Consider the following 12,453-nt stretch of genomic DNA (forward strand, 5'->3'; position numbering starts at 1 on the left):
TGTTGCTGGTGCTGTGTAATCTAGCAAAGGTGAAACACATTGACGGTGCTTCCAGGGTTGAGAATTGAGGTCCGGTTTGGATTAGTTGATAACAGCGTGGTCCTAGCAATGTAAGGGAGGTGGGTTTGATTCCCGCTGGAGTCACATATCCTAAACTCAAAATGTATACACTCACTGTACTGTAAATCAATTTGGATTAAAGAGGTTGCTAAAATTGTTATGTTAATAACAGACTTCCGTTAAAAGGTAATCATGAAAAAATGACGTATTTTGGTGTTAGAATGTGAGCTGTATTTATCTGTGCAAACAGACATCACTGTACATATACAGTATAGTTGTTGGATTAGGTGCTGCCTCTGCAGTGGCTGGACGCCAGCTTTAACTACACAGCCGCTGTGATTCCAAACACACGTAGGTCACGTCCCAATCTGATTCATTCCTTTCCTTGTCCTCTTTCCTTGTCTCCGTCATCATTCCTTTGTAACCACCACAGATCTGAAAGACCTTGCCATATGAAAGCAATATGATGGAGATGAAATAGAATGTAATGAGTCTCTGTGGGGAAAACATCTGGGTCTCACACTGAGAATAACAAGGGAAAGGAAACAACAATAGGAAGCTGTAAAAGAGTCATTGGGATTCTGCCTAAATCATCGTCTTGACATGAAGCACTGTGGGCACAAGAGATCAGAATCTCACCAGCTGAGAACATGATTGGCAGACGAAGCTTAGAGACAACTGACACTCCCTGCCAATGTAGTTACCCTGGTAACCTTTGACAATTCCCCCTCTGGCTACATACAAATACAATAATACTCTGAGCAAAATTATGTCTAGTATGACTATAACTCACTATCACACAGGTAGTAGTTGTGGAATTGTTAGGTTAGATTACTTGTTGGTTATTACTGCATTGTCGGAACTAGAAGCACAAGCATTTCGCTACACTCGCATTAACATCTGCTAACCATGTGTATGTCACAAATATAATTTGATTTGATTTGAATATGTTATAATGTAATGAAGAAAATGAAGTTAAAGATTTATCCAAATTGAAAGAGAAAGTAACTTTAAAGTTGTCTTTCAGTCGAGACCTCAACGTCACCATGGGGTGGATCATCATTATCACAGCTATTTAATGAAACACATGACTGGGATGACTGAGAGAACTGATCCACCGTAAGAAGAATTTGATTGAAGAGCTCCTTGCATCACCAGTCACAGTACTAGTAAAAAGTACAGGTAATGATTCTCCATTTGACAGGATGTAGTACAGAGTACAGGTGATGATTCTCCATTTGACAGGATGTAGTACAGAGTACAGGTAATGATTATCCATTTGACAGGATGTAGTACAGGTGATGATTCTCCATTTGACAGGATGTAGTATAGAGTACAGGAAATGATTATCCATTTGACAGGATGTAGTACAGGTGATGATTCTCCATTTGACAGGATGTAGTACAGGTGATGATTCTCCATTTGACAGGATGTAGTATAGAGTACAGGTAATGATTATCCATTTGACAGGATGTAGTACAGGTGATGATTCTCCATTTGACAGGATGTAGTACAGGTGATGATTCTCCATTTGACAGGATGTAGTACAGAGTACAGGTAATGATTCTCCATTTGACAGGACGTAGTATAGAGTACAGGTGATGATTCTCCATTTGACAGGATGTAGTACAGGTGATGATTCTCCATTTGACAGGATGTAGTACAGGTGATGATTCTCCATTTGGCAGGATGTAGTACAGAGTACAGGTGATGATTCTCCATTTGACAGGATGTAGTACAGAGTACAGGTGATGATTCTCCATTTGACAGGATGTAGTACAGAGTACAGGAAATGATGATTCTCCATTTGACAGGATGTAGTATAGAGTACAGGTAATGATTATCCATTTGACAGGATGTAGTTTCAGGTGATGATTCTCCATTTGACAGGATGTAGTACAGGTGATGATTCTCCATTTGACAGGATGTAGTACAGAGTACAGGTGATGATTCTCCATTTGACAGGATGTAGTACAGAGTACAGGTGATGATTCTCCATTTGACAGGATGTAGTACAGGTGATGATTCTCCATTTGACAGGATGTAGTACAGGTGATGATTCTCCATTTGGCAGGATGTAGTACAGAGTACAGGTGATGATTCTCCATTTGACAGGATGTAGTACAGAGTACAGGTGATGATTCTCCATTTGACAGGATGTAGTACAGGTGATGATTCTCCATTTGACAGGATGTAGTACAGAGTACAGGTGATGATTCTCCATTTGACAGGATGTAGTATAGAGTACAGGTAATGATTATCCATTTGACAGGATGTAGTACAGGTGATGATTCTCCATTTGACAGGATGTAGTACAGGTGATGATTCTCCATTTGACAGGATGTAGTACAGAGTACAGGTAATGATTCTCCATTTGACAGGACGTAGTATAGAGTACAGGTGATGATTCTCCATTTGACAGGATGTAGTACAGGTGATGATTCTCCATTTGACAGGATGTAGTACAGAGTACAGGTAATGATTCTCCATTTGACAGGACGTAGTATAGAGTACAGGTGATGATTCTCCATTTGACAGGATGTAGTACAGGTGATGATTCTCCATTTGACAGGATGTAGTACAGAGTACAGGTGATGATTCTCCATTTGACAGGATGTAGTACAGAGTAGTACAGGTGATGATTCTCCATTTGACAGGATGTAGTACAGAGTACAGGTGATGATTCTCCATTTGACAGGATGTAGTACAGAGTACAGGTGATGATTCTCCATTTGACAGGATGTAGTACAGAGAACAGGTGATGATTCTCCATTTGACAGGATGTGATATTTTATTCCAGTCTTACGAACAGGGATCACTTATTGTTGTTGTGTCACTTGGGTTGTTGAATTAAGAGTTAATTTCATTATTTTTTATGTTTGATTATATTTTGAACATGCTGTAGATTTGAGGTCAACAACTTCTGCAACATGGGTGGTGGAAATCTCTTAATTGATGGTGAGATATTTTAATAATGTTTTATGATGACAACAGTTGTGTATGTATCTGTAACTTATTATCCTTTCACTGGTTTTGTTCTCATCTTTAGATGTGACGAGCACTGAGAAGAAGACAAACAGAATCTTTGTCTTGATGTTGATTCTCTGTCTTCACTTTGGACTGGTGAAACAGGTACACTAAGAAAAATATAACCTCACACTTAATATTTCATTTACCTAGTTTAGTTTATTTACCCTGATTATAATACATTATTTCAAATCAGGAAATCAAGTTGAGTAAACCAAAAGCCAATCAAATATTAATTCATAGAACCTTACATTTAACACCAGCAGTGTTCATAAAAAAAAAAAGTTGAACATGTACTCTGTTTACAGAGACATAAGAAGAGAAGATAGTGTCCCACTACTGTTGTTTCTAACCAGAAAAGAGAGTCCTTAAATGTTATGGGCAATGCCTGTGAATAGTCTTCATGTTGTTTTGACTACGCCCTGAGCTATGCAGAAAAAACTATTGTGGCTCATATCTTCGGCATCCTGCTTCAGGACTTGGGCGGTGGCTTTATGTTGTACTTTCATTGTGCACATTGACATAAAACAACAGACCAACACACAAGACTTAATACTCGTTTTCCTCACATTTAGCCTCACAAACAGGAAACTGCGTCCAATAAGGGATTGGTAAACAACTCATCACCCAAGTAGGAACCTGTTAGGTCTGTATCAGGAGAATGTCACTAAAGAATGTTACTGTTACAGAACAAGATTTTCCCACTGGACATGGCACCTGATTCCGTTGATGACATATACGATGGCTGCAGAGACGAAGCCTTTCAGAGGGTGGATGACTACTACCTCCCACATGAGAAAAACACCACCACTAACTTCAGAAGAGCCTGGGACATAGCAGAGAAACATGCATCCATTCCAACAGATGGTCTGCAGAAAGTGCATTCCGTCTCTATGTATTTGTACACAAATAACAAACCCCAACCTCCTTCTGAATCCATCTACATAGACTTCAACAAAGCAGTTAGACAAGGCAGGTATGGGTATGGAACATCATTCCAGTACCATTCCCTGCACTTCTATCTGACTGACGCCATGCAGATTCTCAAACAAAGTCAAACAACATGTTGGACCACCTACCGTAGAACCAATGTAACTTTTGATCAGGAAGTTGTCAACAAAGAAATGCGCTTTGGTTATTTTGTCTCAAGTTCTTTACATAAGACTTTATACGATTTTGGAGACACATCTTGCTTTGAGATCAACACATGTTTTGGTGTTAACTTGACATATTACTCTGCCTATGCAAACGAGGGGGAAGTTTTGATTCCTCCCTATGAGGTATTCAAAGTGACCAACATCCAGACAAAGTCAGCAGTCAGTAACCTGTGGTGTAAAGTCGTGTACACTCTAAAGAGCACTGGGAAATGGAAGAGTGACCTGAATTGTAAAGCAATAGATACAGGCTACTGCTACATGAAGCTACTAACTATGTTCATTGTCACAATAGTGTTCATATATTTACAACACTAAAATAGTGATTTTGTCAGACAGTATAGGCAGCAGCTCTATAGAGATGAGATGACGACATGGAATGACATAATGAAGTCATAAAATAAAACCAATGTAACAGAAATATTTAATTAAAGTCATGTGAATAAATGTTGGTTAAAACGTATTAAGTGATAACAAGTAATGGTCAGTCACTACCATCATGGGACTTTTACTAAGAGTTTTATCATGTGTTACATCATTTAACCTACATAACGCATAGTGTATTGTTTAAAAAATAATACAACTATTTTTTATTGTCAAACTGAAACCAAACCAACCTCAAAAAGCACTAATCGCTCAGCACTACCTCCTATCGTGGAACCAAAGTGTATTTTGATCAGTACAAAATATCAGTTTCGGTACCTTCACTTTGAGCACTATAGGCAAGAAAATAGGCAGAGATTCATTTGGAGCGACGTCCTGCTTTGAGATCTCCACATGTTTTGGAGCTGACATATCACATTACTCTGTATTTACAGGAGAGAGAGAAGTCATAATTCCTCTCTATGAGGTATTCACAGTGACCAACATCCAGAAGAAGTCACCAGAGAATAAACTGTGGTGTGAAGTTGTCTACACACTAGTGGCCACTGTAGTTTGGAAGAATTGAACAGCTCATACAGGCAACATAATGCTCTTTAATTATGTTCTGTATAGTACTGATCATCCCATCACCAATGTACAACGGGAAGTCATCTGAAACAAAGATATCTTTCTCAGCTCTCAGGTGTAATGATCCTGTTAAATGGTTAATCCCGCATTACTTCCTCAGATTAATAATTTAAAAAAATTGTGAAATTAAAAATGTAATGTGATTTGTAATTTGATTATATTTTCAGCATGTGCCCTCCAGCTTTTGATAAATAAATAAAAACATTGAGCATGATTAAATCCCATGTCCTATGTATCCACTACCTGTACATCAATTATAAAGATATGAATTTCATCTCACTTCAAGAAAATGTGTCTGTTCTTAGGTCATAATTAGAATGAACTACAAATATATTTAGATTTAAGGAAAGATTCAATGATATGGACAAAGGTAACCTGAAGCTTCATTGACTGTGCAGTTGGGCATCAGATTGCTATAGCATATTGATGTGGTTAGCTGATTTATGTTCCATATCTATCCAGGAGTTGTGAGATCTGGCAGGCGACTTCAATGTAGTCAGCCTGGAACGTAGCCTACCTCATTAGCGGGGTTGGATGAGGGATGGGAAGGGACTTAGTTACCAAGAAGCTTTCAGCAGCAATAATGTTGACTAGCAGAGACAACAGAGGTCATTGGGTGGCAGTGAACTGTCATAACATCTACTGTCTATTCACAGGTTAACTGTCATAACTACCTACTGACTAAACGGGTTCTTTTGACAGCTGTTTGCACTGAACTCAGCCTGATGATGACTGTGTCACACCTTCAAGACAGCCTCAGCCTTGATAGCAGGGGGTTTCTGAAGGTGGGAAGACCACAAAAGTTACCTTGTTAGTGGGAAAGATATAAACAGAAGTCAGAAGTCACTCTGATGATTGACTGATTACTGGTATCGTTCCACATGTTATCAAATTAATAATATTTCATGAAATATTAAAATGGACAATAAGGATATTCTATTATATTCTATTGTGTGTACTTGTGTGTTTGTGCGCGCCTGGGGCTTTAGTGTTTGTGGTTTGAAGGGCACACTACTGTATGTGCACAAATAACTAACCCAAACCCATCTACCTACACTATATTTGAACAAAGATAACTAATCCAAACCCAGCTACCTAGACTGTGTTGGAACACAGATAGCTAACCGAACCCCATCTACCTAGACTGTGTTGGAACACACAACTAAACCCATCTATCTAGACTGTGTTGGAACACACAACTAAACCCATCTATCTAGACTGTATTAGAACACACAACTAAACCCATCTACCTTGACTGTATTTGAACACAAATAACTAACCCAAACCCATCTACCTTTACTATATTTTAACACAGATAACTAACCTAAATCCATCTACCTAGACTGTATTTGAAGGCAGATAACTAACCCAAACCCATCTACCTAGACTGTATTTGAAGGCAGATAACTAACCCAAACCCATCTACCTAGACTGTATTAGAACACATAACTAAACTCATCTACCTAGACTGTATTAGAACACAGTTTTCTGTCGTGTCTTTACTATCATTAAATTGAAGACAGTTTTATCAAAGATTCCCTGTAATTAGTATAACGCGATCAAAGTAATTAAGCGTGTAACTGTAATTAACTAGGAAATAGGGGACACCAAGGAAAGTATTCAGATTACAAAGTTATAATTTCCCAATATAACCTTTCAGATATTTTCATATCTGATCAATAGTCTTCTGATTTATGATTTATTTATTTTACCTCACGTTAGTCTCATTCCAAACATCGTATATTGTTGGTTATCTGCACGAATCCAGTCTTGACTATGAGTCATCCATACATAAATAGTCTTAAATCATTTATTTATTACTAACTAAGGAATTCACAGAATTGCATAATAAAACAGTAAATATGGTTACATGAAATGATAGAATGTGCCCGGTTGTCGTTCTTCGCGTTCCATGATGCCGAATTCCTAGCTGCAGACTAGTAATTAGTATCAAAGACTTGTTCTTATTCTGTCGGTATCGATAGTCTAAGCGCTTTAACCACGTGGTATGGTTAAAAGATTCAGCAATGGTCTACAACCTTTGTCCTCTTCCTGATGGAGAAAAACATGGTCTACTGATAATTTCTCAAAGTGGGGTTTTATCCAGAATGGCAGAAGAGGGCTGTCCCAGGATGTCTGACCCTAATTGGCCTAGGGGGAGTCCTCTGATTTAGTTCAAATCAAAAGGGAATTGTATTTTTCTTCATTAAACAGTCCACGATAATCTTACACCATTATTCAAACAGTATCATCCTCACTCATTCATCTTATACAACAACTAGATGTAAATCTCATATCTGAGACTATTATATAAACAGCGTTGTGGTAATGTGGCCATACCATCTCCCATGAGCTTCCCAAGTTGTTCCAAATGCACCAGTTCGTAGCTGGATTCTTCGCCGATCTTTTACACTTTCTCTGGAACATGAAATTTGTTCGTACCTCACGTTCTGTGAGGTGGAAGGATTTCCTTTGTCTCCATGAAAACCACTCTCTATAACTGTGTATCCATGAGGCAGGGTCTTCCTTAGGAATTTATGACCTCACTCTGCCCACAGCAGTCTGGTTGTAGAAGCAGAGAGCGGGGGATGGTGCTCGATGTACTCAAAGAGGGCAACATCATGACATAACTAACTCAAACACATCTACCTAGACTGTATTAGAACACATAACTAAACCCATCTACCTAGTCAAATGCTCCCTAAACCACTTATGCGAGCAGGCCTTTCTAATTGACCTGGCCCGGGTATCCTGGAAGGATATTGACCTCATGCTGTCAGTAGAGGATGCCTGGTTGTTCTTTATAAGTAATTTCCTCACCATCTAAAATAAGCATGCCCCTTTCAGTAAATTTAGAACTAAGAACAGATATAGCCCTTGCTTCACTCCAGACCTGACTGCCCTCGACTAGCACAAAAACATCCTGTGGCGTACGTACTGCACTAACATCGAATAGTCCGCGCGATACGCAACTTTTTAGGGAAGTCAGGAACCAATACACACGGTGAGTTAGGAAAGCAAAGGCTAACTAGCTTTTTCAAACAGAAATTTGGGTACTGTAGCTCTAACACCAAAAAGTTTTGTGACACTGTAAAGTCCATAGAGAATAAGTGCACCTCCTGCCCACTGCACTGAGGCTAGGAAACACTGTCACCATCGATAAATCCACGATAATCGAGAATTTCAATATGCATTTCTCCACGGCTGGCCATGCTTTTCTCCTGGCTACCCCAACCCCGGCCAACAGCTCTGCACCCCCCGCAGCTACTTGCCCAAGCCTCCTTCGCCCAAATCCTGATAGCTGATGTTCTGAAAGTGCTGCAAAGCTGCAAAGAGCTGCAAAACCTGGACCTGTACAAATCAGCTGAGCTAGACAATCTGGACCCTCTATTTTTGTTGCAACCTCTCTTTGGTCTCATGCGAGATTCCTAAAGATTGGAAGGCTGCCCCTGTCATCCCCCTCTTCAAAGGGGGTGACACTCAATACTAAAACTGTTAACAAATCTATATCCATCCTGCCCTTCTTCGAAAGTCTTCGAAAGCCAAGTTAACAAACAGATAACTGACCATTTCGAATCCCACCGTACCTTCTCAGCTGTGCAATCCAGTTTTTGAGCTGGTCATGGGTGCACCTCAAGGTACTAAACGATATCATAACCGCCATCAATAAAAGACAGTACTGTGCAGCCGTCTTCATCGACCTGGCCAAGGCTTTCGACTTTGTCAATTACCGTATTCTTATCGGCAGACTCAACAGCCTTGGTTTTTCAGATGACTGCCTCGCCTGGTTCACCAACTACATCTCAGATAGAGTTCAGTGTGTCAGAGCCGGTTGTCCGGACCTCTGGCAGTCTCTATGAGGGTACGACAGGGTTCAATTCTCAGGCGGACTCTTTTCTCTGTATAAATCAATGATGTCGCTCTTGCTGCGGGCGATTCATTCATCCACCTCTACTCAGACGACACCATTCTGTATACATCTGGCCCTTCTTTGGACACTGTGTTAACAAACCTCCAAATGAGCTTCAATGCCATACAACACTCCTTTTGTGGGCTCCAACTGCTCTTAAATGCTAGTAAAACTAAATGCATGCTCTTCAACCGATGTTGACGTTCCTACTCGCACAAACGTGTTGGAACATGATGTTAATGTTGGAAATAATGTTGGAAATGGAAATGCTACACCTATCAAGCAACACCCATATCGTATCAAAGCTTCCAAGAGGAAGATAATGAGGGATGAGGTGAAATATTTGTTGGAGAATGACCTGGCTACGCCAAATTCAAGCCCATGGAGTTCTCCTTGCATTCTGGTTTCTAAACCTGATGGTACATCCAGGTTATGTACGGATTATCGAAAGGTAAATTCTGTCACAATGCCAGATTCGTTCCCGTTACCCAGACTGGACGACTGTATCAACACTATTGGTGCTGCTAAGTATGTAACTAAGTTGGACCTCTTAAAATGTTACTGGCAGGTTCCGTTAACTTCACGTGCTTCTGAGATTTCTGCCTTTGTGACCCCAGACAACTACCCACAGTACTCAGTCATGGCTTTTGGGATGTGAAATGCACCAGACACTTTCCAACGACTAGTTAACTCCGTATTAGCTGGCATTCCTAATTGTAGTGCATACCTTGATGACCTAGTGATTTATTCGTCTGAGTGGTCAGATCATGTTGACTCTCTAAAGGTAGTATGTGAACAGTTGGCAGCTGCTTCTCTAACCCTGAACTTGGCAAAGTGCAAGTTTGGGAAGGCTACTGTTACCTATCTCGGTAAAGAGGTTGGCCATGGACAGGTGCGCCCTGTTGATGCCAAGGTCTTGGCTGTAACTGCATTCCCTGCACCTACCACCAGACGAGAGCTACGCCGCTTTTTAGGGATGGTTGGCTACTACCGTAGCTTCTGTAAAAATGTCTCTGCAGTAGTTGCTCCATTGACCAATTTGCTCAGTCCGGCTAGATCATTTGTGTGGTCCCCTGATTGTAAGAGAGCTTTTGAATCTGCGAAAGCACTCTTATGTAGTACCGCTGTACTTGCTTGTTGTTGATCTTGTGAGTATTCATTGTAGTACTGTGGTCGCAATCCCTAGGGTTGCTCTTTTAAGGGTGGGAGTGTTACGGATACAAGTATCCTGTGTGTGTGTGTTTCTTTTCTCTCCTTCTCCCCTCACAGGTGAAAATCATCACTCCCCAATCAGTCACCAATCATCAATCAGAAGACACACCTCCTCCTGTTTCCTACCCAATCACCGTTCCTTTCCCTTTGTTTAAAAAACCTGTCAGTTGTTTGCTGTGGAGCTCAATCTCTCTGTAAATGCCATGTCTGTAGATCTCTCTGTTTCACTCTCTTTTTGTATTGAGCTATCTTTTGTTTGAGCACCTCCATATCACTTTGTCCTCACCTGTGAGTATTGTTTTTGGTTATGGTGTTTGTTTGCTGGTGGGAAAAGGGGGAACTAAGACAAGTCGCCCATGGGCATACACTACCCGTAGGTAGACTTTGTTAAATACCCTAGTTAGAACTGGGCGGACCACCCACTGTATTTTTGGTTAGTTAGTTAGCTGTTGTTAAAGTAGGCTAGTCTAGCTTAGGGGTGTTTTTGAATACTTATTGTTTCTTTCCTTGGGTCCAGCTCAGCCCCTTTTCCTGCTCCCCCCATTACTGTGTGTTTTCCAACAAACCCTGAGTTTGACAGTAGATTTCAGTAGTCGTGGTTATTTCGTTCTCACTTTTACTTAGTCACTATTATAAATTGCATGAGTTATGTTACGGGTCTCATTACCATCCCCCCCCCTAGACTGTCGTGCCAAAAGGGATTCGTAACAATCTTCAACTGATCGCTGCCAACACACGCCAGCCCGACTAGCTTCACTACTCTGGATAGTTCTGACTTAGAATGTGGACAACTACAAATATCGAGGTGTCTGGCTAGACTGTGAACTCTTCTTCCAGACTCACATTAAGTGTTATGTTCTGTTAATTACTGATGTCCCCTTTAAGGCGGGAGCACCCTTGGTCATGCGCAGTGTTCTATGTTGTTCTGGTACTAACTTGTTTGAGCAAATGTGAAGCTCCAGTTCAATTGCTTGTATTCTGAGTCTTTCTTATTACATAAATAAGTACTAAGTGTTAAGACACTATATTAAGCATCTCCAATCCAAATGTAAATCTAGAATTGGCTTCCTAACAAAGCATCCTTCACTCATGCTGCCAAACATACCCTTGTAAAACTGACTATCCTACCGATCCTCGACTTCGGCGACGTAATTTACTAAACAGCCTCCAACAGTCTACTCAGCAAACTGGATGCAGTCTATCACAGTGCCATCCGTTTTGTCCGTTCTGTCTGCTCTAGTCTGCTGGCCCTCGCTACATATTCGTCGCCAGACCCACTGGCTCCAGATCATCAGTCTTTGCTAGTTAAAGCTCCGGTCTTATCTCAGCTCACTGGTCACCATAGCAACACTCACCCATAGCACGCAGGTATATCTTACTGGTCATCCCCAAAGCCACCTTCCTTACAGTTCTCTGCCGCCAATGATTGGAGTGAATTGCAAAAATCGCTGAAGTTGGAGACTTATATCTCCCTCACTAACTTTAAGCATCAGCTATCTGAGCAGCTTACCGATCACTGCAACTGTATGCAGCCCATCTGTAAATAGCCCATTCAACTACCTACAATTTGTTAGGTACGCTATCCTTACTAATCAAATAGCATATCAATACAGCAGTTGGTTGTATGTTAGCTGGCTACCGAACATTAGTTGGCTACTAATACGTCAAACTTGACAGTATATTAGCTATATGCTAACTAACTACCCAACATTTATTGACTTTATTATTCACGTCATGCTTAGCTACGTGGTATAGTCATTGTGTGTTCTCAATGGACATTGTTAGTGAAGTTGTAAGATGTCTAGCTAGTTATTTGTTAGCTATGCTAACAAGTTAGCAAGAAGTTGCCAAGAAACTGCATCAACTTCTAATAGACAAGCGTTAGTACACTCAACTCAATACCGTTAATTTACAGTATTCTAAAATGAAATTATAGTATGTAGTATGTAATCATTAAGTATGTAGTATACAGTATGTAAGTATGGGTATTCGAACACAGCACTGACTTCTTGAAATTAACTGTAACCTTCTACTTCCTTCTTTCAAGACGGAAATGAATAACATCGATAAAAAGAAGGC

General features: G+C 40.4%; 1 protein-coding gene across 1 annotated transcript in view; it reads left to right on the forward strand.

The window, feature by feature from the left end:
- LOC110534776 (T-cell ecto-ADP-ribosyltransferase 1) overlaps positions 1–5,495 on the forward strand; it is a 5,928-nt gene extending 433 nt beyond the window's left edge. The window contains exons 1-4 of the mRNA XM_021619723.2: positions 1–1,242; positions 2,966–3,018; positions 3,110–3,192; positions 3,777–5,495. The exon at positions 1–1,242 is cut by the window's left edge and continues 433 nt beyond it. Coding sequence (XP_021475398.1) covers positions 2,991–3,018; positions 3,110–3,192; positions 3,777–4,559 — 894 coding nt within the window. The 5' untranslated portion in view covers positions 1–1,242; positions 2,966–2,990 and the 3' untranslated portion in view covers positions 4,560–5,495. The remainder of the gene's footprint in view (positions 1,243–2,965; positions 3,019–3,109; positions 3,193–3,776) is intronic.
- Positions 5,496–12,453: the final 6,958 nt, after the last annotated feature.

This window comes from Oncorhynchus mykiss, chromosome 10, assembly GCF_013265735.2.
Source record: "Oncorhynchus mykiss isolate Arlee chromosome 10, USDA_OmykA_1.1, whole genome shotgun sequence".
In the NCBI taxonomy this organism is placed as follows: domain Eukaryota; kingdom Metazoa; phylum Chordata; class Actinopteri; order Salmoniformes; family Salmonidae; genus Oncorhynchus; species Oncorhynchus mykiss.